Source organism: Panthera leo, chromosome D3 (genome assembly GCF_018350215.1).
Source record: "Panthera leo isolate Ple1 chromosome D3, P.leo_Ple1_pat1.1, whole genome shotgun sequence".
Taxonomy (NCBI): domain Eukaryota; kingdom Metazoa; phylum Chordata; class Mammalia; order Carnivora; family Felidae; genus Panthera; species Panthera leo.
This window is the reverse complement of record NC_056690.1, coordinates 40,633,958-40,658,872: the sequence shown is the minus strand read 5'-3', so window position 1 is coordinate 40,658,872 and position 24,915 is coordinate 40,633,958. Positions and strand designations below refer to the sequence as shown.

The 24,915-nt window shown below is 40.9% G+C and overlaps 1 protein-coding gene across 1 annotated transcript in view; it reads right to left on the bottom strand.

Moving 5' to 3' along the window:
- Positions 1 to 24,915, bottom strand: part of DLGAP1 (DLG associated protein 1) — an 884,156-nt gene that overhangs the window by 47,919 nt on the left and 811,322 nt on the right. The window contains exons 8-9 of the mRNA XM_042911414.1: positions 16,677 to 17,050; positions 4,444 to 4,535 (exon numbers count right to left, since the gene is read on the bottom strand). Coding sequence (XP_042767348.1) covers positions 4,444 to 4,535; positions 16,677 to 17,050 — 466 coding nt within the window. The remainder of the gene's footprint in view (positions 1 to 4,443; positions 4,536 to 16,676; positions 17,051 to 24,915) is intronic.

Here is a 24,915-nt window from a genome sequence, read left to right as displayed (position 1 = left end):
TATTTTCCAAAGTGGTTCTATCATTTTGCATTCCCACCAGCAATGAATGAGACTTAATGTTCCCTTACCAACATTTGGTGTTACCAGTGTTTGGGATTTTGGCCATTTTGATACATGAGTAGTGGTATTTCATTGTTGTTTTAATTTTCAGTTCCCTAATGACATATGATGTTGAGCATCTTTTTATATGCTTGCCACTTATGTGTCTTCTTTGGGGAGGTGCCTGTTAAGGTCATCTGCCCATTTGAAAAAAACTTTTTTTTATATTTACTTATTTTTGAGAAAGAGATAGAGCACGAGCTGGGGAGGGACAGAGAGAAGGAGAGAGAGAATCCCAAGCAGGCTCTGCACCACCAGCCCAGAGCCAGACATGGGGCTCCATCTCACTAACTGTGAGATCACGACTCAAGCTGAAATCAGGAGTTAGATGCTTAACTGACTGAACCACCCCAGTGCCCTGGTCTTTTGCCCATTTTTAAAATCAGGTTGTTTGTCTTATTATTGAGTTTTAAGGGTTCTTTGTATATTTTGGATAACAGCTTTCTATTAGATGTGTCTTTTGCAAATATTTTCTCCCAGTTTGTGGCTTGTCTTCTCATTCTCTCAATAGTGTGTGTCAAAGAGCAGAAGCTTCAAATTTGAATGAAGTCTAGAGTTTGTCAATTACTTTTTTTCATGGATTATGTCTATATTTTGTATGTTAAACATATTATATACTGTATTCTTACAATAAAGTAAGCTAGAGCGGTGACTGAGTGGTTCAGTCAGTTAAATGTACGACTCTTGATTTTGGCTCAGGTCTTGATCTCACAGTTTGTGAGTTTGAGCCCCACATGATTCTCTCTCTCTGCCCCTCCTGTGCTCTCTCTCTCTCAAAATAAGTAAAATAAACCTAAAAAAAAAAAAAAAAAAGAGTTGTGTGCTCCCAACTGAGCCAGCCAGGCCCTCCCAAAGAACTTTTTAACTTTCCTCACAAGGCTGGTCTACTGACAACAAATTTTTTCAACTTTTGTCTGAGAAAGCCTTTATTTCTCCTTCACTTTTGAAGGATAATTTTGCAGAGTACAGAATTCTAGGCTGATGGGTTTTTTTTTTTTTCCTTCAAATATTTGATATTCCACTCCATTCTCTTCTTACTTGAATGGTTTCTGAGGAAAAGTTGCATGTCATTTTTATCTTTGCACCCCAATAGGAAAGGTGGTGATTTTTTGTTTGTTTGTTTGTTTTGTTTTTTGTTTTTGTTTCTTTTTGCTTCTTTCAGGACTTTTTCTTCTTTGAATACGATATCTCTAGGTGTAGTGTATTGGGCATGTATCCTACTTGGGCTTTTCTGAGACCTGGATCTAGGTTGGATGTCTGACATTAATTTGGGGAAATTCTCAGTTACTGTTTGTTTAAATGTTGCTTCTTTTCCTTTCTTTCTTTTCCTTCTGGTATTCCCATCATGCATATGTTACCTCTTCTATAATTGTCTCATAGGTTTTAGAAATCCTAATTTGTTTTTGTTTTTTGTGTTATTTTTTTCCAGTTTGCCTCTTTTTGCTTTTCAGTTTGGAAGTTTCTCTTATTATACCCTCAAGCTCAGAGACTCTGCTCAGCTGTGTCTAGTCTATTAATGAGTCCATTAAAGGCAGTCTTCCTATTACAGTACTTTTAGTCTCTAGCAAATCTTTTTTATTCTTCCTTAGATTTTCCATCTCTTCACTTACATTATCCATCTGTTCTTACATGCTGTCTACTTTTTCCATTAAACGACTTAGCATGTTAATCATAGTTTTAAAAAATTCCTGATCTGATCATTTCAATATATCTGCTGTATTCTGACTCTGGTTCTGATGCTTGTTCAGTCACTCCAAACTGTGGTTGTCACTTTTTAGTATGCCTTGGAAATTATTGTTGAAAAGTAGGCATGGTGTCCGGGGTAAAAGGAACTGTGGTGAATAGCCCTTTAGCAGTGTGATGGTAAGGGGTGGGGGAGGGGAAGCATTCTGACTGACTAGGTCTCAGTCTTTTGGTAAGCCTGCCCCCCTGGGCTGTGAACTTCAACAGTACTTTTCTCCAGTTTCTCTCCACCTTATGTAAGGGAGAAGGGCTAGAGGAGTTGGGTACTTCCCTTCCCCCAGGTGGGTTAGACTCTGCTAAGACTTCAGCAGGTTAGGCTCTGGTGAAATAGTTTCTCCTGAGGGCAGATCTCGTTAAGAATAGAATGCTCCGGCATCTTCAAAATGGCTTCTGTTCTTTCTGCTAGAGGAAGCCCCAGGTGATTTTTCTTTGATATTCACTGTGACAACTTGGTAGAGCTCTTGGAGGTAACTTACAAAACTGTGGAGTACCCCCCTTTGCCCCCCATTACTTGTCCCCTGAAATATTTCACTCCAGACGTGTCCTCACTGAGCCTCTGTCAATTTGTCAATACATTTTAGGTGTTCCTACGCTGGCACTGCTTCCCAAGAGGTTTGAGCTTGTGGGTTTCTACTTCAGTATTTTCTCTATCTGTATGTCTATGTCTCCAATTTGAGGGGCAGTGGTTTGGTCTGTGACCTCGCTTCTCTGACTGATTTAAAAAGAACTGTGGCTTTTTCAGTTTGTTCGGCTTTTTACTTTTTAGGACAGAGAGATAACTTGTAAATTCCTTGCATGCTGGGCCAGAAACCACGTATAAGGAAACCAAGGCACAAAGCTATTTATTAATTTAAGGCCCCCAGTTGGTATGTGGTACAGCCAGGATTTGAATCTAGGTAATCTGGCTCAAGAGTCTGTGCTCTTAACCACCATACCATTGAGGAAAACAAGCAAGTTGGGCAAGTGGGGAAAGGATGAATATGTTTTCTTACCATGAGATTGATTGTTCATGTCTCTTAAGCTACATTTTCAAAAAATCTTCCTTAAAGGAAACAAGTGTCAGAGGGTTGACTTGTAGTAGATACAATCAGTAAATATTTTAGAGTGAAAACAAAAAAATCACTGCTAAACTGACCACCTTTGTAGATTACGGTTCAGTCTGCGTCCATCTTTAGGGGCAATACACAAATATTACGTGTTTAACTTTTTCACTTAGCATTATATCATGGGGATTTCCCCATATTTCGGTATCTTTTTTACAAAGTACATTTAATAGCTGTATGTTCTACGTTGGTGATGTACTAAAACTTACAAAAATAATATTCTCTTATTGTATGGCATTTGGTAATTATGGTTTTTCTCTTACAATGGTAGATAATGTTCAGCAATTGTTTCCCTTCCTTTGAGTAATTTCATTCAAGATAGCTCCATGAATGTGTTTATTGGGTCAATGGGTACAGATACGTGTATAACTATTGCTGACTTTTGTCGTATTGGTTTCTAGAATGGTTGTATCAACTTTCTGGGCTTCCAAAATGGTATAATGATATAAAATGTTATATATACATATGTTGAAAACCTCTTACATGCAAGTGCAGTGTCAATACAAGAAGGCTCTAAAATGGCACCACTTCCATAAACGGATGCATGACCTTTTTCCAGATACTCAGTTTATATTGCATCTAGCCTGGCATGTAGGAGGCATTTCACAGATAGTTATTGGATGGATAGATGGATAGGATGGATGGATGGATGGATGGATGGAGGACATCCAACTGATTCCTTCCAATCAACATACAGAAAGTTAGTGGCAAAATTGAGATGATACTCTGATTTGTAAAATAGAGCTCTTTCTCCTGCTATCCCTGTGGTTTTACTGCATTCACCAATACATTTTGTATGCTCAGTATGTGCAAAATGCTGTTCTAGAAGCTGGGGTCCTAGTATCAATAAAACATAGCTCCACCCATCGCTTACCTCACAGTTTGATCGAGAAACTCACAGACTTCTCTGGATCAAATTCTCGTTCATAAAATTAATGTAGTGACCTCAGAAGTCCCTTCTAGTTTCTGAAACTCTAAATTTCCCAATTCTAGATATTAAGACTCTAGAGTAAGATTATTTCAAAGAATAATCTAAAAGAACTGGTGGTTCAAGATAATGGTAGGTCTTCTCTATTTTCTCTTTCCTTCCTCCTTTCCTAACCTCCCGCCTTCTTGCCTTCCTTCCAACCTTCCTTTTTCATCATGCAATGCATACTAAACAGCAGATAAAATTCAATGTTAGGAATAAGATAAGTCCTCTTCTCTTAAAAAGTCTATAGTCCAAAGTGGGAAGGTTTTTTGAAGAAGAATAGTTTAGCAACACAACAGTACTACACACAGTGTTCATGTGTATGTGAATGTGATGTGCTTACTCTAATATTCTACCTAAAACTTAAATTGAGTGGTCTCCAGTATTAAAGCAGAGGAGGGAATCTGCTAAATGCTTCCAAAAGTTATGGAAAATACCATTGAGTCTTGAAGGTTTATCTTGGGGGAAGATACTGGTACCGTACTTGCCAATATCAAGACGAAAGAGAACAAAGGCAAATGGACTCACCACTTCTCTTCTTCTACTTGCACTCCTACGGACTGGAACTTACTGGGTGCTTTATTCTCCCCTGTTTTGTCAGGCTCTTCAGCATCATCCACCTGAAGAAATAATCAAATAAGTAGAGGTGCCCCATTTTAGTCATCTTGCTTGAGAAACAAATGTCACATTTTGTCAGAAACATCAGTACTGCTGGAATGTTTTGTGACTTGTAGCCTTTTTATTCAACATTTATATGTTTGATGAGGGCCATCACTACGCTGTTGGCATATGCTTTGACTCTGCTGATCTTAGTAAAATGAAATTTTGTGTACTCCCCAGATAAATGTCTATGATGGCTCCTAAGATTTGTAAGTGGTGCTTACCTGTGAACACTGCACTAGAAAGGAATACTTACTTCCTAGAAGCGTGTTCTTGGAAGTTTTCAATTTGCAGATAACAAGATACAAAAGAAGAAAGAAATTTCATTTATTATAGTTAGAATTGTTGATATTGAGAGATTTAGGTATCAACTTTTTAAGATAAACTGTATAGTATCTTCATTTTTTCCCCCTTAAACTAAGAAATTGACTTTCAATATCAAGCCATGATTCCTAAATAGCTATGTATAGACTACAGCTCACATAGAAAATGTATCTTTATTTATTTATTTATTTGTTTATTTATTTATATGTTTATTTATTTTGACAGAGAGAGAAAGAGAGCATGCTTGAATAAGGGAGGAGAAGAGAGAGAGAGAGAGAGAGAGAGAGAGAGAGAGAGAGAATCCCAAGCAGGATCCGCCCTGTCGGCACAGAGCCAGATGCAGGGCTGGATCTCATGAACCTTGAGACCATGACTGAAATCAGGAAACCTTAGCTGAAATCAAGACTTGGACACTTAACCAACTGAGCCACCCAGGTGTCTTGAAAATGTGTCTGTATTTAAATGAGAAGCTACATGACAAACCTAAATTTGAAATAAATGTTAGGACTATTCAGAGCAATTAGATTCTTTTCTTCTTTTTTTTCTGTGTATTTAATAGATTTCTTTTTCTAAATATAAAAGTAACTTAATGTAAGTTACATGAAATTAAAATATGTAAATATATAACGTAGAAAGGTAAAGCCCCCCAAGAATCACTTTCAAGCCTTTGAAGCATTTTTGTCCCTCTATTAATATGTGTACTATATATGTAATTGATTATTAATACTAAATATATGCAGATGAAGTTACACTATATATATTTTTTCTGCAATTTGCTTTATTCATTAATACTGCTATCCTTTGGGTATTAGATCACGGCAGTAGATACAGCTCTATCTCAAGCCTTTTGTTTGTTACATAAATATTCCCTTTAATGACTACATAAGCAACATGGGCGACATGGGTAATTTTCTCCTTGTTGCTATTATCTAGTATTACAATTAATATTGCACATGTATCAGAACAATTAGAACAATTGTGCACATGTTTGGGAAAAATCCTTAGAAGTTGAAATGTTAAATAGAAAGGTGGGGAGCATGTTCAACAGTAAGGGATATTAATTGCCAAATTGCTTTTCAAAGCATTTATCATCTTGCCATAATTGGTGTATGGGAATATCCATTTTCCTATATATTCACTAACACTAAATATGGCAAACTTTAAAATTTTTGCTAATATCACAGGTGAAAAATATTTATTGGCCTCTTGTGCTTTCAACTGTAAATTGCTTATTCATATCCTTTGCTAGTTTTTGTGTCTTTATCCTACTGAGTTCTTTTTTATTTTCTTCAAAAGAATTTTTTTAAGTGTTTATTTATTTTTGAGGGAGAGACACATACAAAGTGTGAGCAGAAGGGCAGAGAGACAGGGAGACAGAATCTGAAATGGGCTCCAGGTTCTGAGCTGTCAGCACGGAGCCCGACACGGGGCTTGAACCCACTAAGGGTGAGATCATGGCCTGAGCTGAAGTCTGACGCCGAACCCACTGAGCCACCCAGGGATCCCATTATTTTTAATTTTCTTATTTGTAGAGCCTGTATCTTATGACCCTTCATCACTCTTTCTTGGTTATATATACTTTAAATATTTTCTCCCAGTTTATCATTTGTCTTTTATTTATTTATTTTTAAGATTTTATTTTTAGGTAATGTCTGTATCCAACATAAACCTGAACTCACAACCCAGAGATCAAGAGTCCCATGCTTTACCACTTGAGCCAGCCAGGTACCCCTATTATTTGTCTTTTAAACTTTGCTGTTAATTGTACAGAATCTTAAAATTACTATGTAGTGAGGGGTGACTGGGTGGCTCAGTTGGTTAAGTGTCCGACTTTGGTTCAGGTCAGGATCTCAGAATTTGTGAGTTCACTACTATGTAGTGAAAACTTTTATGGCTTGGAAAAGCCTTCTTTACCCCTGAGCATATTTTTTGTTTTTTAAATGTATTAAAAACATATTTTATTTATTTATTTTTCAGAGAGAGAGAGAGAGAAGGGGCAGAGAGAGGGAGAGAGAGAATCTCAAGCACAGTGCTGAGCCCCAATGCTGAGCCAAATTCATGAACCGTGAGATCATGACCTGACCCAAAATAAAGAGGTGGCCATTTAACTGACTGAGCCACCTAGGTGCCCCAAAGAGCACCCCTTTTTAAAATTTATTTATTTATTTTGAGAGAGAGAGAAAGAGAGAGAATGTATGCATGCATGCTCATGAGGGAGAGGCAGAGAGAGATGGTACCCTGAGTGTATTTTTTAAAGTTCTCTTGTATTTACTTTTATGCTTTCATTTTTCCTTTTCATAATTAGTTCTAAAATCCATTTTCCGGAAATGTCCATGTGTAAGAAACAAAGTAGAAATTAAACATTTTCCCCCTATATGGATCATCAATTGATCTGGCTCCTTTTATTTACTAATTCATCTTTCTGATCTGAGATGCCAACTTTATGTTCTACCCAACTTCACCCATACGTTTGCATGTATATAGCCCTGTTTTAGGTCAATTTTATAATAAATCTTGATATTTTCTATGGCATAACTCTTGCTGTAATCCTTTTTTTTAATGTAATTTAAAAAAATTTCTAGGTTATTTTGCGGTATTAACTTCTAAATACATTTAACATCAAATTGTCAAATCCCTTCTCCCAGCTTCTACCCAGTGATAAAAATCACATTGGAGTTTCTTTAAATTTTTGTATACCTTTTTGTTTTGTTTTTTGGTATGCTTCCTGTCCAGCACAGAGCCCAACATGAGGCTTGAACTCATGACCTGAGATCAAGAGCTGGACACTTAACCAACTGAGCCACCCAGGTACCCCTTTTTTGTATAACTTTTGGGAGAATTGCTGTCTTTACACTATGGGGTATTCTCATGCAGGAATATTGCATAGTTTTCCAATCATTCAGATCTCTTATGTATTATATAAGGGAAGGTTTTAGATTGTTTTCAGGTAAGTGTTATACATTCTTTGTGAAGCTCAATCCTGTTACAGTTTTTGGTACTAATGTGGATGGGCTCATTTTCTGTTTATCAGTGATGTATAGAAAACTTACTGATTTCTCTGTATTTATATGGTATTCTTTCACTCTACTGAATTCTACTGATTTTTCCAGTGATTTCCATTAGATTTTCTAAGGGGACATGCGTATTAGCTGCAAATAAAAGCACTTTTACTCTTTCTTTGGAATGTTTACACCTCATTTCACATTCTTGCTTTGTGTATTGGCTAATAAAGGCAAATAGTGCTGAATAAATACATGAAAACAGGAATCTAGATCTAGTTTCTGAATCTAATTGAAATGTCTTTACCATTTCACCTTTATTTTTTTAATGTTTTAAAAAATTTTTTGTAACGTTTATTTATATTTGAGAGAGAGAGACAGAGCACGACCAGGGGAGGTGCAGAGAGAGAGGGAGACACAGAATCTGAAGCAGGCTCCAGGCTCCATGCTGAAGTATAGAGCCTGACACGATGCTTGAACCCATGAACTCATGATCTGAGCCAAAGTGGTATGCTTAACCAACTAAGCCATCCTGGCACCCCTATTTTTTTTTTAATTTTTAAGTTTATGTATTTATTTTGAGAGAGAGAGAGAGAGAGCAAGCAGGGGAGGGGCAGAGAGAGAGAGGGGAAGAGAGAGAGAATCCCAAGCTGTGCGGGGCTGGCAGCACAGAGCCTGATTCTCACAAAACCACAAGATCATGACCTGAGCCAAACTGAGCCACCCAGGCACCCCCAGAATTATGTTTATTTGATAAAATATATCAAGAATCTTGATATTTTTTCTTGCATTATTAAATACTTTATTTTTTAAAAAGTATTTATTTTGAGATAGAGAGAGAGAGAGCATGGGGGAAGGGCAGAGAGGAAGGGAGAGAGATTGAGAATCCTAAGCAGGCCCAGTGCTGTCGGCACAAAGCCCCAGTCGGGGCTCAAAATCCCAAACCGTGAGATCATGACCTGAGCTGAAATCAAGACAGACACTTAGGGGGCGCCTGGGTGGCTCAGTCGGTTAAGCAGCTGACTTCGGCTCAGGTCATGATCTTGCGGTCCGTGAGTTCAAGCCCCGCGTTGGGCTCTGTGCTGACAGCTCAGAGCCTGGAGCCTGTTTCAGATTCTGTGTCTCCCTCTCTCTGACCCTCCCCCGTTCATGCTCTGTCTCTCTCTGTCTCAAAAATAAATAAACGTTAAAAAAAAAAAAATTAAAAAAAAAAAAAAAAAAGACAGACACTTAACCTAGTGAGATACCCTGGCGCCTCTATTATTAAATACTTTAAATGAAACAAGAATTATTTGCTTCTTGAAGGTTGGGAATTTTCTGTGAATTTATCCTGGTGTGTACCATTTCAGGGAAGTATATTTTTTACTTTATTTGGCAATGTATTCTATGGTTATTTGATTTCTTCTTGCTGGTTTTATACTTCCTCTTACATTAGTAATACTAATTTACATGTACGTCTATTTTATTTAGACCTTAAAATTTACCACCCTAAAATTGCCACAAGAATTTTTTTTAATGTTTATTTATTTTTGAGAGAGAGACAGAGAGAGAGCAAGTGAGGAAGGAGCAGAGAGAGAGGGAGACACAGAATCTGAAGCAGGCTTCAGGTTCTTCAGCACAGAGCCCAACATGGGGCTCAAACCCATAAACTGCGAGATTATGACCTGAGCTGAAGTCAGATACTTAACTGACTGAGCCACCCAGGTGCCCCACAAGAATTTTTTATAATTTTTTAAAAAGCTTTCTTTTCTTTAAAAAAAAAATTTGCTTTTAATGCTTATTTTTGAGAGAGAGACACACAGAGTGTGAGTGAGGGAGGGACAGAGAGAGAGGGAGACACAGAATCTGAAGCAGGTGCCAGGCTCCTAGCTGTCAGCACAAAGCTGGACGCAGGGCTTGAACCCATGAACCCCAACACTATGACCTGAGACAAAGTTGGACACTTAACCGACTGAGCCACCCAGACACCCCCATAAAAGCTTTCTCATTTCTGGGACATCTGGATTCTCTCTCTCTCCCTGTCTCTCTGCCCCTCCTCTGCTCATGGGTGTGCTCTTTCTGTCTCCCCAAAATAAATAAACATTATTTATTTATTTAAATTTTTTTGATTATTTATTTATTTTTGAGAGAGAGAAAGACAGAGCATGAGTAGGGGAGGGGTAGAGGGAAAGAGAGACCCAGAATCCGAAGCAGACTCCAGGCTCTGAGCTGTCAGCACAGAGCCCGACATGGGGCTCAAACTCATGAACTGCAAGATCATGACCTGAGCAGTGAGTGGAAGTCTGGCACTTAACAGATTGAGCCACCCACGCACCCCTAAATAAACAGTTTTTTTAAAATGGCTTTCTCATTTCTAATATTGTTGAATTTTGTTTTCCCTGTCAATCAGACTTATTTTTTTTTTCTAAAGAACTGATTTTGTATCAGTCTGACTTCACCTGTTTTGCTGTTGCTCTGTTTTATCTTCCAATGCATTTATCTCTACTTTCGTCATTAATAATTCTTTCTAATTTATTGTTCTTTTCTAGTTTTGTGAATTGAATGTTTTGTTTATGTTGCAGTATTGCTTAACTATGAAAGAACTTAGGGCTATGGATTCTGAGATCATAGGTATGGTCACAACCCACAGTGATGATTTATAGGACTCTCATCATTTATTTCACAACAATCTTGAATTTCCTCCTTCACCCAAATGTTATTTAGAATATTTTTTAATAGTTTCAAGTGGTTAGCTTTTGTTATCTTAGTGTTAATTTCTAGTTTTAATACATAACAGTTGGGAACCATGACTGTAATATCTCTTCTATGTGGAATCCATTAAAATTATCTCTGGAAGTTTGACTTGAGATACGTCTCCCTAAAAATCTCTTCCTGAATATGCATTCATTCTGATTTCAAGGACATCAAAATAAAGTTTACAAAGTCTGAATATACCGAGTACATTTAAAGAAAAAACTATTCATGACATTGTTAAAGAATGGCAAGGTACACTTTCTTCAGGGGGACTATTGTGATCGGCCGAGGGACCGCAGCAGGATTTGAAGTGTGGGAGAGAGATAGAGCTTAACTCCAAATGCAACACGAAAAAGTGGGAATCTATAGCCAAGAAGCAGGGTCGGGGGTTGTCAGTGGTGGAAAATTACAGAGAGAAAACCTCAGGGATGAGAGAAAGCCTCACAGGGACCTTGATAAAGGCAGGCCGGGTTGATCAGACATCACTGGGGGATGACAGAGGATGAAGAACATGATCAGATATCCAGGGGATTCTGGCTAAGACGATTTAGCAGGATTCTCACTGAAATGGGGTGAGAAGATGCAAAGATGGACACAGAAGTACAAAAGTCGAGGCCTAGTCAGGAGAATTCAGAGCAGCCTGACCACAGTCTGGCCAAGGACAGACTCATTAGCCATACTATCTGCACAGCTTTCCTTCATTGGTTTAAGTCCAGTGATTACAAATCAGAAATGATGTGACCTCTTTATTTCTCAAGGCCCTCTTTTAATTAATAGTAACAACTCACTTGGTTTGTATCATTCCGAAGGACTCGGCTTGGCAGTCGGCCTCATCTTTTTACATGGGCCGTAACACATACCTCTGTACATTTGGACAGGCATTACAGGAAATAAGTAAGTAAATCTTAGGAGCGCCATCTCAAATAACTAAATTTTCGTTTATTTTTCATTCAGAAAATGAGAAAACAATCACATGTTATGCAATGTGAAGATTAAGCTTCAAGCTCTTTTAGGTTGTTTTACAACGTAAGTTAAATGATGATGGAGGGAAGTCACAACCTAACATCTGGAGGTGGAGGGGTCAAGGTCCAAAGCTACAATGTGAAACTCATCTGGAGCTGAAGATTACTCTCGAGAGACTAAAAGATGGTGTAACCTCCCACTGCTACTGGCTACCTTTGGGGAAGGGAGTAGGAATCAGAAGTAGAAAGAAGGAGAAAGAAGAAGTACATGGGATGCCTGGGCGGCTCAGTCAATTAGGCGTCCGACTTCAGCTCAAGTCATGATCTTGCAGTTCGTGGGTTCAGGCCCCACGTCGGGCTCTGTGATGACAGCTCAGAGCCTGGAGCCTGCTTCAGATTCTGTGTCTGATTCTGTCTCTCTGCCTCCCCTGCTCGTGTTCTGTCTCTCTCTGTCTCTCAACAATAAATAAATGTTAAAAAAAAGTTTTTAAAAACAAAAGAAGTACAGAATATTTTGTTCTGTATACTTTCAAACTTAATGAATCCCCTTTACAACAACAACACCGTATGCATATATTACTTATTTTGTAATTTGAAGGGAAAAAAAATTACCCTTAACATTACCCTTGACTTTTTAGAAGACATACAACTTTGCTCTAAACCTGAAGCAACCAGTTATCCTCTTCCCATCCGCCCACCACTAGACCACCAGAAAAAGCACCGGATAAAGTAGTTGACTTGAGTTTTGGAGCCATATTATAAAAAAATACATACTTCAAGATATTCTAGAATCATATTTCGTTCCATGAGATGTTCCCACTAGAACAGCATGGGAACCAAGACTACAAATTCACCCTACCCATCTTAAGCTTTTTAATACACTTGCTCATGGTTTATTTATTTATTTATTGGACAAAGTGCCTTTTTCTGGTAACTTACTTATTGTCCAGCAGCTCCAGGCCCATATTCTGTATCCCTCTGCTTTGTGGCACGGGGGCCAGGAATCGGCAACTACATTTCCCAGGCTTCGGTGCTGGCCAGCTTCGAGTTATATTCTAACAATGGAAGGTGGGAGGAGAGAAGGGACTTTCTTCCTATTTCCACCTCCTGTGGGCAGTGCTCCAGCCCGAGTGCACAGCTTTCAGCCGCTTTGGCTCATGCACCAGATGCACTGCTCCCTGGCACGTCCCAGCACCAGCTGACCACACCTGCCTCGGTGGTCCGAGGCTGGCTACAGTGGGGACTCTCCCCTGAGCTCCTAAATTCTGGGAACCCCACCTTTCCCTTTTTGCTCCCTTAGTTCTGGTTGGCACTGGTAATTGCTTAGTCCATCCCAGTATTGCTCTTTCAGCCTTTCCAACATTATGTATCAAACTGCCTCTGTTTGATAACTGAGCATGGTTTCTATTTTCCCGAGTGGGATTCTAACGGGTTCCACGTGGCTATGCTCATGTCAATGAAAAATGCTTAGAGTGTCAGCCAAAGTAGGATGCTGCAGCTTTACTGTATGGGGTAGTAGCAAAATTACCCAATGGAACTCTTCCTGAAGATGCATGGTAGGTATTTCCCATAAGAACCGTGATCCTCAAGGCAGAAAGAAAGCGAGAAAGAAAGGAGTCAGGGGTCTCAAGGATGGGAATGGAGGGCAATGTACGCTGTGCTCCAGCCCCGCACCACCTATCTAAACCCACAGCTGATTTGTATCAAAGTGTTGTCATCTTCCAAGGTTCAGTCATTGTATGTACATTTATCTTTGTGACCTTGACGCCCTTAGATCCCCAAATGCACAAATGTCACCACTCTTAGATAGTACCTAGGGTAATCCACTTAAATTTATGAAGCGACTCTCAAAATGTTTAAAGGAATTGCAAAGTTAATTACATCTCCATCCTGAAAAAATTAAGGAAGCCCTTGGCAGATGATAACATTTCAGCATATTTGGCTAATTATGGTTTGAAGGGAAGGGAAGGTTAATAGTAACAACTGAATCTAATATTTGTTGGGCCCACTACACTTCGAGCCTTACATATATTATATCAGTCCATTTTTACTACATCCTATAAGGTACCCTGTGGAATAGTGACCGTTACTGCCAATTTCCAGATGAGGAAACTGGAAATATTACGTATTTGGCCTAAACTCACACAGGTTGCAAAGGACATGATTTTAGTATTAACTATTCGTCATGGATTAAATTCAAAATGTTGGGAAAGGTTTGGAAACTCTGACCCTAAAGAAGTAAATGGTGGGAAAGAGTCCAAGATCCTGGTGTTCTACGTTTTGGGGATTAAGATTTAACTTAGAGAAAAGTGTCATGAAATTTGGTGACTATTTTACGCCTTGAATTTGTACTTATTTATTATTTTCCATCAAAGAAGTGGTGTAGCATGGTCACATTAAACATCAAGGTCCAATCTAGGCTCTGTCAACATAGGCTGTGTGGCCTTGGGCAAGTCACTCAACCTCTCTGTGTCCTCATGTATACTGTAGAGATGGTAATCCCACTTATGCCCCAGGGTTGTTGTAACGGTAGATGAGACCACCACGTCAAGTACTTCGTACTTCCTTATAATGTCTACAGTAGTGAACAGTGTGAATGGAGGAAAAGGTAGAGCCATTTTTTCACTCACTAGAATATTCAAACATTTAAGAAGCGCGATGGTCTCTGAAACAAAACTCTCATCCCCAACACTATATGTGGATTTCAGAGTAGTTCTATCTTACTGGGTGAAACTAACAACACAATATTTGGTGGATTTCATGTGTATGAATGCTTTATTCTGAGTAAGAATTATTTGGAGAAAAACCTCTGAGACCAACGGGCAGACCTGGGAGGTGATTAAGATAGATAGATAGATAGATAGATAGAAGCTTTTAAATAAAATGAACAGTAAGACTGACAAACAATTATCTTTTTTTTTTTTTTTTTTTTAGGATTTTATTTTTAACTGATCTCCACACCCCACGTGGGGCTGGAACTCATGGCTCTGAGATCAAGAGCCATGTGCTCTACCAACTGAGCCAGCCAATAATTGTCTGTAAAATATGCTATTTTTAAGTGCAAAATGGCAAGATATATAATAGCCTGAGGTATATACTAACCTCTGGGTATAAAAGGGGAACAAATCAAATATGTATTTGCTTGAATATGCACAAAATAGGTCTGTATGAGATGCAAATATTGGTTGTATTAATTTCTTCCTGCAAAGAGAACTGATGGGCTATTAAATAAGAATCGGCGTTGGGTGGGGAGTGCCTGCGTGGCTCAGTCAGTTAAGTGTCTGATTCTAGAGTTCGGCTCCAGTCATGATCTCACGGTCATGGGATTGAGCCCCGTGTCCAGCTCCGCACTGAGTGTGGAGCCCACTTAGGATTCTCTCTCTCTCTCTCTCTCTCTCTGCCCCTCCCTGTTTGCATGCTCTCTCTCCCTCTCTCTCAAAAAATAAACGTTAAAAAAATAAGAATGGCAGGGAGACTAGTCACTGAATGCCTTTTTACAACTTTTGAATTTTGAGCCAGAGGAATATATCATCAATTGAGAAATGATGTAAAATACAGAAGAAACTGAACATTAAGGAAGTAGAAGAAAACTAACATGACTGGGTGCCAGTTATGTGCCAGATAAGGAAGGTCAATTTTTCTTTTATCCTGGGTAAAATATACACAAAATGAATCCTTCATCTTAACCCCTTCTCAGTGTGCAGTGCCCACAGCATTAAGTACATTCACGTTGTTGTGCGACCATCACCATCATCCACGTCCAGACTTCTTCCATCGTCCCAAATGGAAATTCTGGACCCCCTGGGAAGCTGAAATTTGTAAACTCAATCCTCAAAATAATCCTGTGGGGGACAGTTAAGGAAACAGGCTCAGGAAGATCACATCATTCGCCTGGCACAACACGGAATGCCGGCCTCTGCTCTTCCCTACTCCTTCAAAGCTTTTGGGCAGTAGGGAGAGCAGTTAGTTCCTGGGGGGAGGCAGGGGCAGGCATGGGGGTGGAGGCTGGCTTTGGGCATGTGCCTCCTGCTGTGTCGCCTAGTATCATGCACCAATGCCACAAGTTCTTTTAGGAAACTTGACAACGTGCGCTATGGTAACCTGTAGGTTATATATATATAAAAAAAAAAAAGCATTTGACTCATTGCTACTAGACAAATATTGCCCTTTAGAAGTGCACTCTGCAGAATGCACTGTGAAAATAAATCATGGTGAAAACCTACCCCACGCCTGGTTGTTAGATGTGCCTTAGAGTTGGTTCATTGTGAATAGATTTATTGGCCACCACGTCAGGAAGTTATTATTCAAAGGGCACCTGCATGATATGGCACAACAAAAAAGGGAGAAAAGAATGACTCTTCTCCATTGAGAGAAGGAAATTTCTAGCTGGGTAAGCCAAGCTGAACAGATGTGAAAAACAAGAGTCGGCTTGATCTTATCTCTGAGCAGCAGAAAACTCTGGGCTGAACTGAGAAGCCTGCTGAATTATCTACCATTTTTTGAAATGCATGATTAAATAACCAACAATTATGCTGAGACTAATGCACATTCTTTGCTCATGATGCTGTGGTGTGAGTGATCGCTTTCTACATGACCAGTCACTTTGGTCTTCCTCTCCCTCACTCCCACATGTATGAGAAGTGATTCACATTTTTGTTCTCATGTGGTTCCTCAACAGTGCTGAACATACTGTAACACAAACCCATAACCTGGGTCATTCTTGGATGTCCACTCCTTTTTTGAGAATCAAAACGTGCATTAGGAATTGAGGGCACTTTGTGTTTGATTGTGTTTGTTTAATTATCCTAATGCTTTGAGTCACACATTCAATTTAGAGAACAAAAAATAATCTAACTTAGAGAACAAAAATAATCTAATAACGCCCACAGACAAAATATCTTCATGATTTTTAAATTCACATTTAACAATGTAGGAGTTCCAGAGCCAATCATTCGAAACTCTGGTCCCACACGTGGCTCTGTCGTCCAAAAGGGGCAGATGGCACATCTTCTGGAAGAACAATAGTGTTACATTTCTTGAATTTTGGGTCCCTATTTCAAAGGACAGAAAGGGAGGCTGTTACCTGTATCCCAATGGAAAGGCATCGATTTTTCTTAAAGTGATCCTTCTTCCTGTCCTCTGTGGTGACAGTGGCTATGGTGGTCGTGGTAGTGACAGTGGCAGGGTTGTTGCTCATGTGTTGACTTGCAGGGCCGTGGATCTGGGCATTTGCAGCTTCGATGGCGGCTGTCAGAGCCTTCATACTGTCCAGGCTCTCCGTGGAGTTGCTCAGTCCAGACTGGCTGATAATATCTCCTCGCTGGCCCTGTCCATCCATGTAGGCATCCTGGGCAGACTCTGTGCTACTCTGGGCTGTGATAGAAATGAAAGGTTTCGTGGTAGTTCTGGGTGGGACTGGAGGTGGTGTCTTCTTATATGTTGTAATGCAAGATGACACTGGAAGACAGTGAAAACAAAGACACTGTGATTTCTGTGTGGGTTTTAATTTCTGTATTGTAACTAACATCCACTGAGAATCAGGGCACATGAAACACACGAAGACATTGAACATGAAAACAAGTCCATTGATTGAGTAAGTGAGATCCCTGCGTAGAGGGGATATTTGGGCCTCCTATGAGGTGACATACCCAGAAGACTGAGGGGGAAAAAGACTGAAAAACACCAACCTCTGAAATGAAAGTTTCTGAAATGGAAATTAAATGAATCAACATAAAATAGCCATCTGTAGAAATCTTCACAGGCAACAGTACACCCAGAGAGATAATACATGTGTAGATAAACCCAGGGTAGTGTCTGCCTTCTCAGGAATATATTAAATACAGCTAATGTTAAACAAGGTAACTCATTGGAGAAGATTGCGGTGTTTGATAATAAACATTGAAAAAGGAAGGAGGAAAGCAAAGAGTTTTGAGCAAGTGTGATCTAATCCTAACAACAGTGGGAAGCACGGCGGGGGGGGGGGGGGTAGGTGGGTGGGGGGAGCTGTTGGGGGTGGCTGACTCAGCTGTCTCAGCTTCCTGGAGCTCTGGTTTACTGGCACTTGGTTTCTTCCTTTCTTTCTCCCTCCCTCCTGTCTCTCCCTCTTTTCCTTCCTTTGTCTTTTCTCTCCCTCTAGCCCTCTTATTTCTCCTTCCCTTCCTTCCTTCCTTCCTTCCTTCCTTCCTTCCTTCCTTCCTTCCTTCCTCTCTCTGGATAGATGCTCACTATAGAAACTACTCTTCTGAATTTTTTTGTTGTTGTTTCTGAGCAGAACTATCTTCTAAGAGGGAATACACTGCACAAAAGTCTCCTATTATAGTCTCCCTTGTTTCCAAATCTGTGTTGGGGGGTGAAGTGTGTGGGTAGCTTATAGGAGACTAGTCCCTAAAATTCTGTCCTTCAAGGCAACTTAACCAACTTAGGGGCCTGTGTCTGTGCAGAAAAGTGTCCTTTCTGGACTTGTGCAATTTAGTTGAGGTCCCCCCTGAGGCTCTGGCTAAAGTGGCCTCTGGTCTTCTCTCCAACTCCCTGATTATAATTCTGAGGTTATGTGAAGAAGCCTTACACACTGGTTTTCGGCCTTGTATTTGTGGAGCATGATGTACAAAATACAGATCAAAAAGAATGTTAAAGTTTTCAAGTGAATTCCCTGCCAGAAAAGAACAATTCCTTAACCAACTTTCTAAAGACTTTTGTTAAGTCATCTTTCAAAATGATTCAAGTTGGGGCGCCTGGGTGGCTCAGTTGGTTAAGCAACCCACTCTTCTTGGCTCAAATTATGATCTCACAGTTAGCAAGATGGAGTCGTGCATGGGGCTCTACACTGATAGCGGGAAGCCTGCTTAGGATTCTCTCTCTTTCTCTCTCTGTCTCTCTCTCTCTCTCTCAAAAAAAAAAAAAAAAAAGCTTTGAAAGATAAAAAATAATTTTAAAAAATGATTCCAACTATTGCGTTTCCATCACTTTCCCGGCGATGCATTTTCCAATCACAGCAAATGGTCACTCTTACGCCAGATCAGCTACTCCCGACCATACAACCCCAACTCTGGTTTGAGCCACCACTTTGGCCACTCACTTAATGAAATACTTGCTTTAATAGTTAGGATGTTTCCTGAGGCCACTCAAAGGAGGCATCCTATAAGGAACAACAAACAGAAGGATCCTATGATGCTGTGCTGCTGTTCTGCTCCCTGTGATTCGGAGTAATTTCCTTAGTTGTAAAAGAGATAAGGACAAAACTATTTTGCTATTTCCTAGGAATTACCTGATGCAACATGACAATATCATATATGCTCTGGAGGTGGGGGTAATGTCAACAATATAAAGGTAGCCACCACTCAGGGACCCAGGATGCATGATTGCCATTGGCTCACGCGGGGAAAGTCTTCCGCCTAAGCTTAGTGCATGAGCGATACATCCTTTAGTTTGAACAGAACTCAGCAATTCCCAGCCCAGTGTCCACAGTTTTTAGCTCTGGGGCCGAAGAGGTAATGCGACCAGTGGAGGCTCCCAGTGCCCGCTTGCAAGGGGCGGAGCCAGGAGCAGAGGCTGGTCTCAGGTTCTCCCACTGGGCTCCCGTGGAGCCTGGGGCTAAGTGTGTGACCGCGGGCATTGCTGATTTTTCACCTTGCCCAATTTAGTGTCATGCCCTGCCCCCACCGTGGAGCTACCTCTTGTTTCCCAGGAAAGTTTGAAGGGATAACCCCTCTCGGTGATGCTGAGTCTCAGTTATTCATTGGAAGACAAGAGGGGGTTGATGACCATAAGGAGGATAAAATCAATCTGTCTGTTCGAATCTAGTGAAACCAGATCCTTTTATTACTTCTCCTAAGACAAGTTTTTACAGTGTGAACTCATTATTTTGTTGAAATAATGAGCAATGTTGTATCTTGCTCAGGACAGGGGGCCCGCTCGTATTCCATATGGGTTGTTTACGGCTTGTTGTTGGCCAGCCTGCATCCTCTTTCAGTGTGGGTAATCAAAACTGCACGATGTAGCCAAGTAGAGTATTCTTTCGTTTGCTGTGATTTACCGGAGACATCTTGCCATGATGTGATAAGTGTGATATGGGGAATATAGAAAGGAGGGTGTCACATTATTTCCAGTGTAGTGACAGGGTTTGGGGACACTCCCCAGGGCCAACTGCAGTTTGGTGCCATCTGGTGGCTGTTGTCAGCTCCCCTTCCAGGTCAATAGGGTTCACTGAGTATTTTGATCAATGGGGACCTTCAGGATGGTAGCAGCAATGCTAGAAATCCACTAGGGTTCAATTGAACAGGGACAGTCCTGGGGACATGGCTTTCACAACAGGCTGGCCAAGCCCCAATGCCCAAGGAGGTAAGATGTGAGATTGCCCCACCTCCAATAAGGGGCTGAACAGAGGACGGGAATCATTTTGCTACGCGTTATGTTCAAGAGGCTTCAGTTTGAGATTTCACTGCAGTGTGGAGCTTGGCACAATTCTGCCAGAGTTACCAGCGTTATACTCCAAGAAGCACCATCTATCAATTATCAAATGGAAATTGAAAAGGAATGCCCATGTCTGCCGGAGAAGACAGGAGATCCAAGATACAACTCACACTTCCCACCACCTCCTTTCTTCTCATGCCTCAATTCGCTTGCACTGGGGCGCCTGGGTGGCGCAGTCGGTTAAGCGTCCGACTTCAGCCAGGTCACGATCTCGCGGTCCGTGGGTCCGCGGTCCGCGTCGGGCTCTGGGCTGATGGCTGGGAGCCTGGAGCCTGTTTCTGATTCTGTGTCTCCCTCTCTCTCTGCCCCTCCCCCGTTCATGCTCTGTCTCTCTCTGTCCCAAAAATAAATTAAAAAAAAAAAAAATTGTTCAATTCGCTTGCATTCGAGACTGCTCCAGAAACTCATACAACCAAATCTCCAATTTTTCCTGGTTATCACTCTTTCTTGGTTTTACAGGCTGGGCTCTAAATTCTTTCTTCTCTCCTGAGATTATTTTTTTCCCTAATTCTACTCTCATGATTCAGCACCACAAATTTTAATGTTTAGTTATTTTTGAGAGAAAGAGAGAGAGAGAGCACAAGCAGGGGAGGGGCAGAGAGAGAGGAAGACTGAAGCTGGCTCCAGGCTCTGAGCTGTCAGTACAGAGCCTGACGCTGGGCTCGAGCCCACACACTCTGAGATCCTAACCTGAGCTGAAGTCTGACGCTCAACCCACTGAGCCACCCAGGCGCCCCCACCATGAATAATTTAGAATCCACTGGAGTCTGAGTGCCAGGAGGGGTGCAGTAGAGTGAGGTTCTAGAAGGTGAAACACAGGTAAATAAATCTTGTTTGGTCAAGACAGAGAAAATGAGTGGCTTATATACCATAAGTGAAACCCTTCTCTTGTTTGAGAGCCGCGTTCTCAAAACCATGATTTAAAAAGGCAAGTACTCCTTTTATTCAGTGGGAACTTGAAAAGGAAAGGATACTATATTTTAACCATCATTATTGTTGCTTTCCTTTGCCTGACAGGTTTATTTGTTCATTTCAAATAAAATGATTTTTTTCCCCTTATTTAGATTCTGATGATTTATTACCCCAGCTCAAAGTTGGTGAAAGGACTCCCATATACAAGAGTCAGCAAGAGAGAAGCTACAGATTTTGATGCCATACTTGCATTCAGAGGATACTGCGGAGAATAGAGACCAGAGACTGGTTTTTACATTGAGTTAAGAAAGTAGTGGAGGAGGTTGAAGAGTCAGAGGAGAGGGAGGCGGAGGGGGAGGAGGAGGAGAAGAAGGGGGGGTGGGGAAGCCAGAGGAGGAAAAGGAGAAAGAGAAGTAAAAAAAAAAAAAAAAAAAAAAAAAGAGAGAGAGATTGAAAACAAATTTCTATCCTATCTCAGCTTCCACCTGACTCTTCAATATTGTCTCCATTTGCATGGAAAGATAATGCTAGTGTTAAAAGCCTCGGGAAGGCCTGTGCCAATAATTGTTTTTTTTCTGTAGTAGTGAGAGTTTTCTGAACAAAATATCTAGACGTTCTTATCGCTCTGGTTAACCTTTGTGATCAAGAACACACCCGTGTCAAGTGGCCACAAAACAGATGTAGGATCAGACCATGTTTTGTATCTTCTTAATAATACAGTCTGACTGGCTAAGCTAATGGGTCGCATACTATAAAGCTGCATTGAGGAATTATTTAGCACTTTCTGGTTACTGAATTTTAGAAACTCTTTTTTTTTTTTTTTTTTTTGTGTTTATTTTATTTTTGAGACAGAGAGAGACACAACATGAGCTGGGAAGGAGCAGAGAGAGAGACACACAGAATCCGAAGCAGGCTCCAGGCTCTGAGCTGTCAGCACAGCGCCTGACGCGGGGCTCGAACTCACGAACCCGTGAGATCAAGACCTGAGCTGAAGTCAGACGCTTAACCGACTGAGCCACCCAGGCGCCCCTAGAAACTCTTTCAAATATAACAACTAGCCCATAAGAACTACAGATAAAACCACAAAAGGACAACAAAAGAATTCCATAATATACATGTACATAAAGTTGTACACTAGTCAAAAGATACCTTTATTTAATGTTTATATATTTTTGAGAGAGAGAGAGAGAGAGAGAGACAGAGAGAGAGCGAGCAACTGGGGGAAAGGCAGACAGAGAGGTTGACACAAAATCCGAAGCAAGCTCCAGGCTCTGAGCTGTCAGCACAGAGCCCAACGCAGGGCTCAAGCTCACGAACCATGAGATCACGATCTGAGTGGAAGTCTGACACCATACCAACTGAGCCACCTAGGCACCCCAAGATATCTTGTTGATGTAAACAAGTTATTCTAAGATATTATTAACCACAAAGCTAGCTGTGATTTGATCTGCCTTTAGTGGTGGCAGGCTTCTACACCAAAGTCATGGTCAAAGCAATCTTGGATTTGCTGAGTTGTATCAGATGGTCTGCTCTTACTGAGCTGAAGGCCACCAAAGAGAGAAGGCCTGCCTCAACCTACTTTCTGGTTTCTGTTGAGGGCAAAGGTTTTCTGATTTGGGTGATTTGGTCCAGCCAACCACAGTTTAACAAGCCCTCAAAAGGAGATTTAAAAAAAAATCAAATGGGTTTAACAGTGGGGTGCTGGACCTGGCTTTTACCAGCTTGATAGTTAATTGTGCATGTCTCTTCCCAAGTCTGTATGTAGTGATATTTCATTGATAGCTTGAAACCGACCTTGGTGTGAATGTTTACACAATGGAAATTAGGAAATACTACCCCTGCCTTAGAGAGACAGTTATTAAGCATTTCCAGCACACCTGTGTGCATAGAGGGGCACTATTCGAAGTGTGGTCCACAGACAGGTATCGATTCACAAACTATTTGGTGACTGTATGGTGAGATATGCCATGAAAATCAAAGAATAGCTTTTAGAAACTTGTACAGCAATTCTAAGGACTATCTCATTGGTTGAATCTAACAAAAAGAAGATGGGTGCCCCGTTTTTTTAAATGTCCTTTTTCTAGTGATTCATTTTATTGCATTTTAACCAAAATATTGATCTGCAATGGATCGGACATCAAACAAACAAACAAACAAACAAATCCATCACTAGAGATAGTTTGAGAAGCACTGACAGGAAACATTTGCACATCCAGTGGACAGGGCAGAGGTGGTGTGTAAGGATTAAGAATGTATTAGGGAAATAACTTGAAACTACAGGCTATTTTAGAAAGCAGAATGACGTGAAGAGGCTAAAAGAAAAAAAGAAATGTGGAAGGATGTAAACTTAGGACATAGCGGGTCTACCGCACAAACACAAGATTGTGGTTTTAACATCGGGTCAGTTGCCTATTTTGAAGAGGGTGTGTGTGAGTACAAGTGCGACATCTAGAACAACAGAAGGATGGTTGTGCTGTGTTTCATTCTGGGTTCTTTTCCTTAAGGGGGAAATTGCAGAGTGGTCTGGGGGAAAGAAAAGCCCTATCTTACAAGGAGTAGATTAAGGGAAGCAGATGTTTAGCTTGCAAGAGAAGGAAGACAGAAGGATTTCCAATGATCTCGAAGACTCTTGTGTAGAAGTTGGCGTGGACCAGTTCTCTGTGATGCCCCATGGGAAACCACAAAGGCAAGAGCTCAGAGAGGCACTAAGAATAATTCTGTAACAGTCAGTTGTCCAAAGGTGGAATATGGAAACCTTGCTGGGTAGCAAGCTGTTAGTCTCTGGAGGTGTTTAGCACAGACCAGTTCATCCTTTGGGAAGCTATCAAAATTGTACAACCATCTGGGGCACCTGGCTGGCTTGGTGCGATAAAGCATACAACCCTTGATTTTGGGGTTCGAGCCCCATGTTGGGTATAGACATTACTAAAAAAATAAATAAACTTAAAAAATAATATTTAAATAAATTAAAAATTGTATCACCATCTGATGGGGGCCGGAAGTAGATGGCAAGATTTCTTTCAAACCGGAGCTCCTGTGGTTTTAGGAATATTAATAAAAGCTAGAAAAGAATTTGAGAAGTAGAGACTCCTTGAGAGTGAAGTCAAGAGAGGAGGTCAGGGAGAGTTACCAACAAGGCTGTTTGGTAGCAATGACGAATGTTCTGGCATCCTGGGAATGCATTTTGGCACAGATGAGGGCAAGGCTGCTACTAAGAGAAATTTGCTGCTGCGGCTTTGCATCAAGTAGGCCCAGAAGTGCTGAACTGCCAGGGAACTGGAGGCGGTGCTCCCCACGGTGATATGTCACACAGGCTGGACTTCCCCCACCCAGTGCTGGACACACCAGTGTTCTGGCTTGAGTCCTTCACAGGATAAAAGCACAAACACAGGTGAAAACAAAGATGATAAGATGGAACATTAGTCCAGACTTTTTTTTTTTTTCAACTTTTTTTTTTTTTTTTTTAATTTATTTTTGGGACAGAGAGAGACAGAGCATGAACGGGGGAGGGGCAGAGAGAGAGGGAGACACAGAATCGGAAACAAGCTCCAGGCTCCGAGCCATCAGCCCAGAGCCTGACGCGGGGCTCAAACTCACGGACCGCGAGATCGTGACCTGGCTGAAGTCGGACGCTTAACCGACTGCGCCACCCAGGCGCCCCGAGACTTTTTTTTTTTTTAAAGGAAGCTCTACACCTAACGTGGGGCTTGAACTCACCACCCCAAGATCAAGAGTCACGTGGTCCACCAACTGGGCCAGCCAGGTGCGCCTTTAGTCCAGACTCTTTATTATTATTTTTATTTATTTATTTTGAGAGAAAGAGAGAGAGCGCAAGTGTGTGTGTGTGTGTGTGTGTGTGTGCACACACGCGTGCATGTGAGTGGGGGAGGGGTAGAGAGGGGGGCTAAGAGAGAGGGATAGAGAATCCCAAGCAGGCTCCT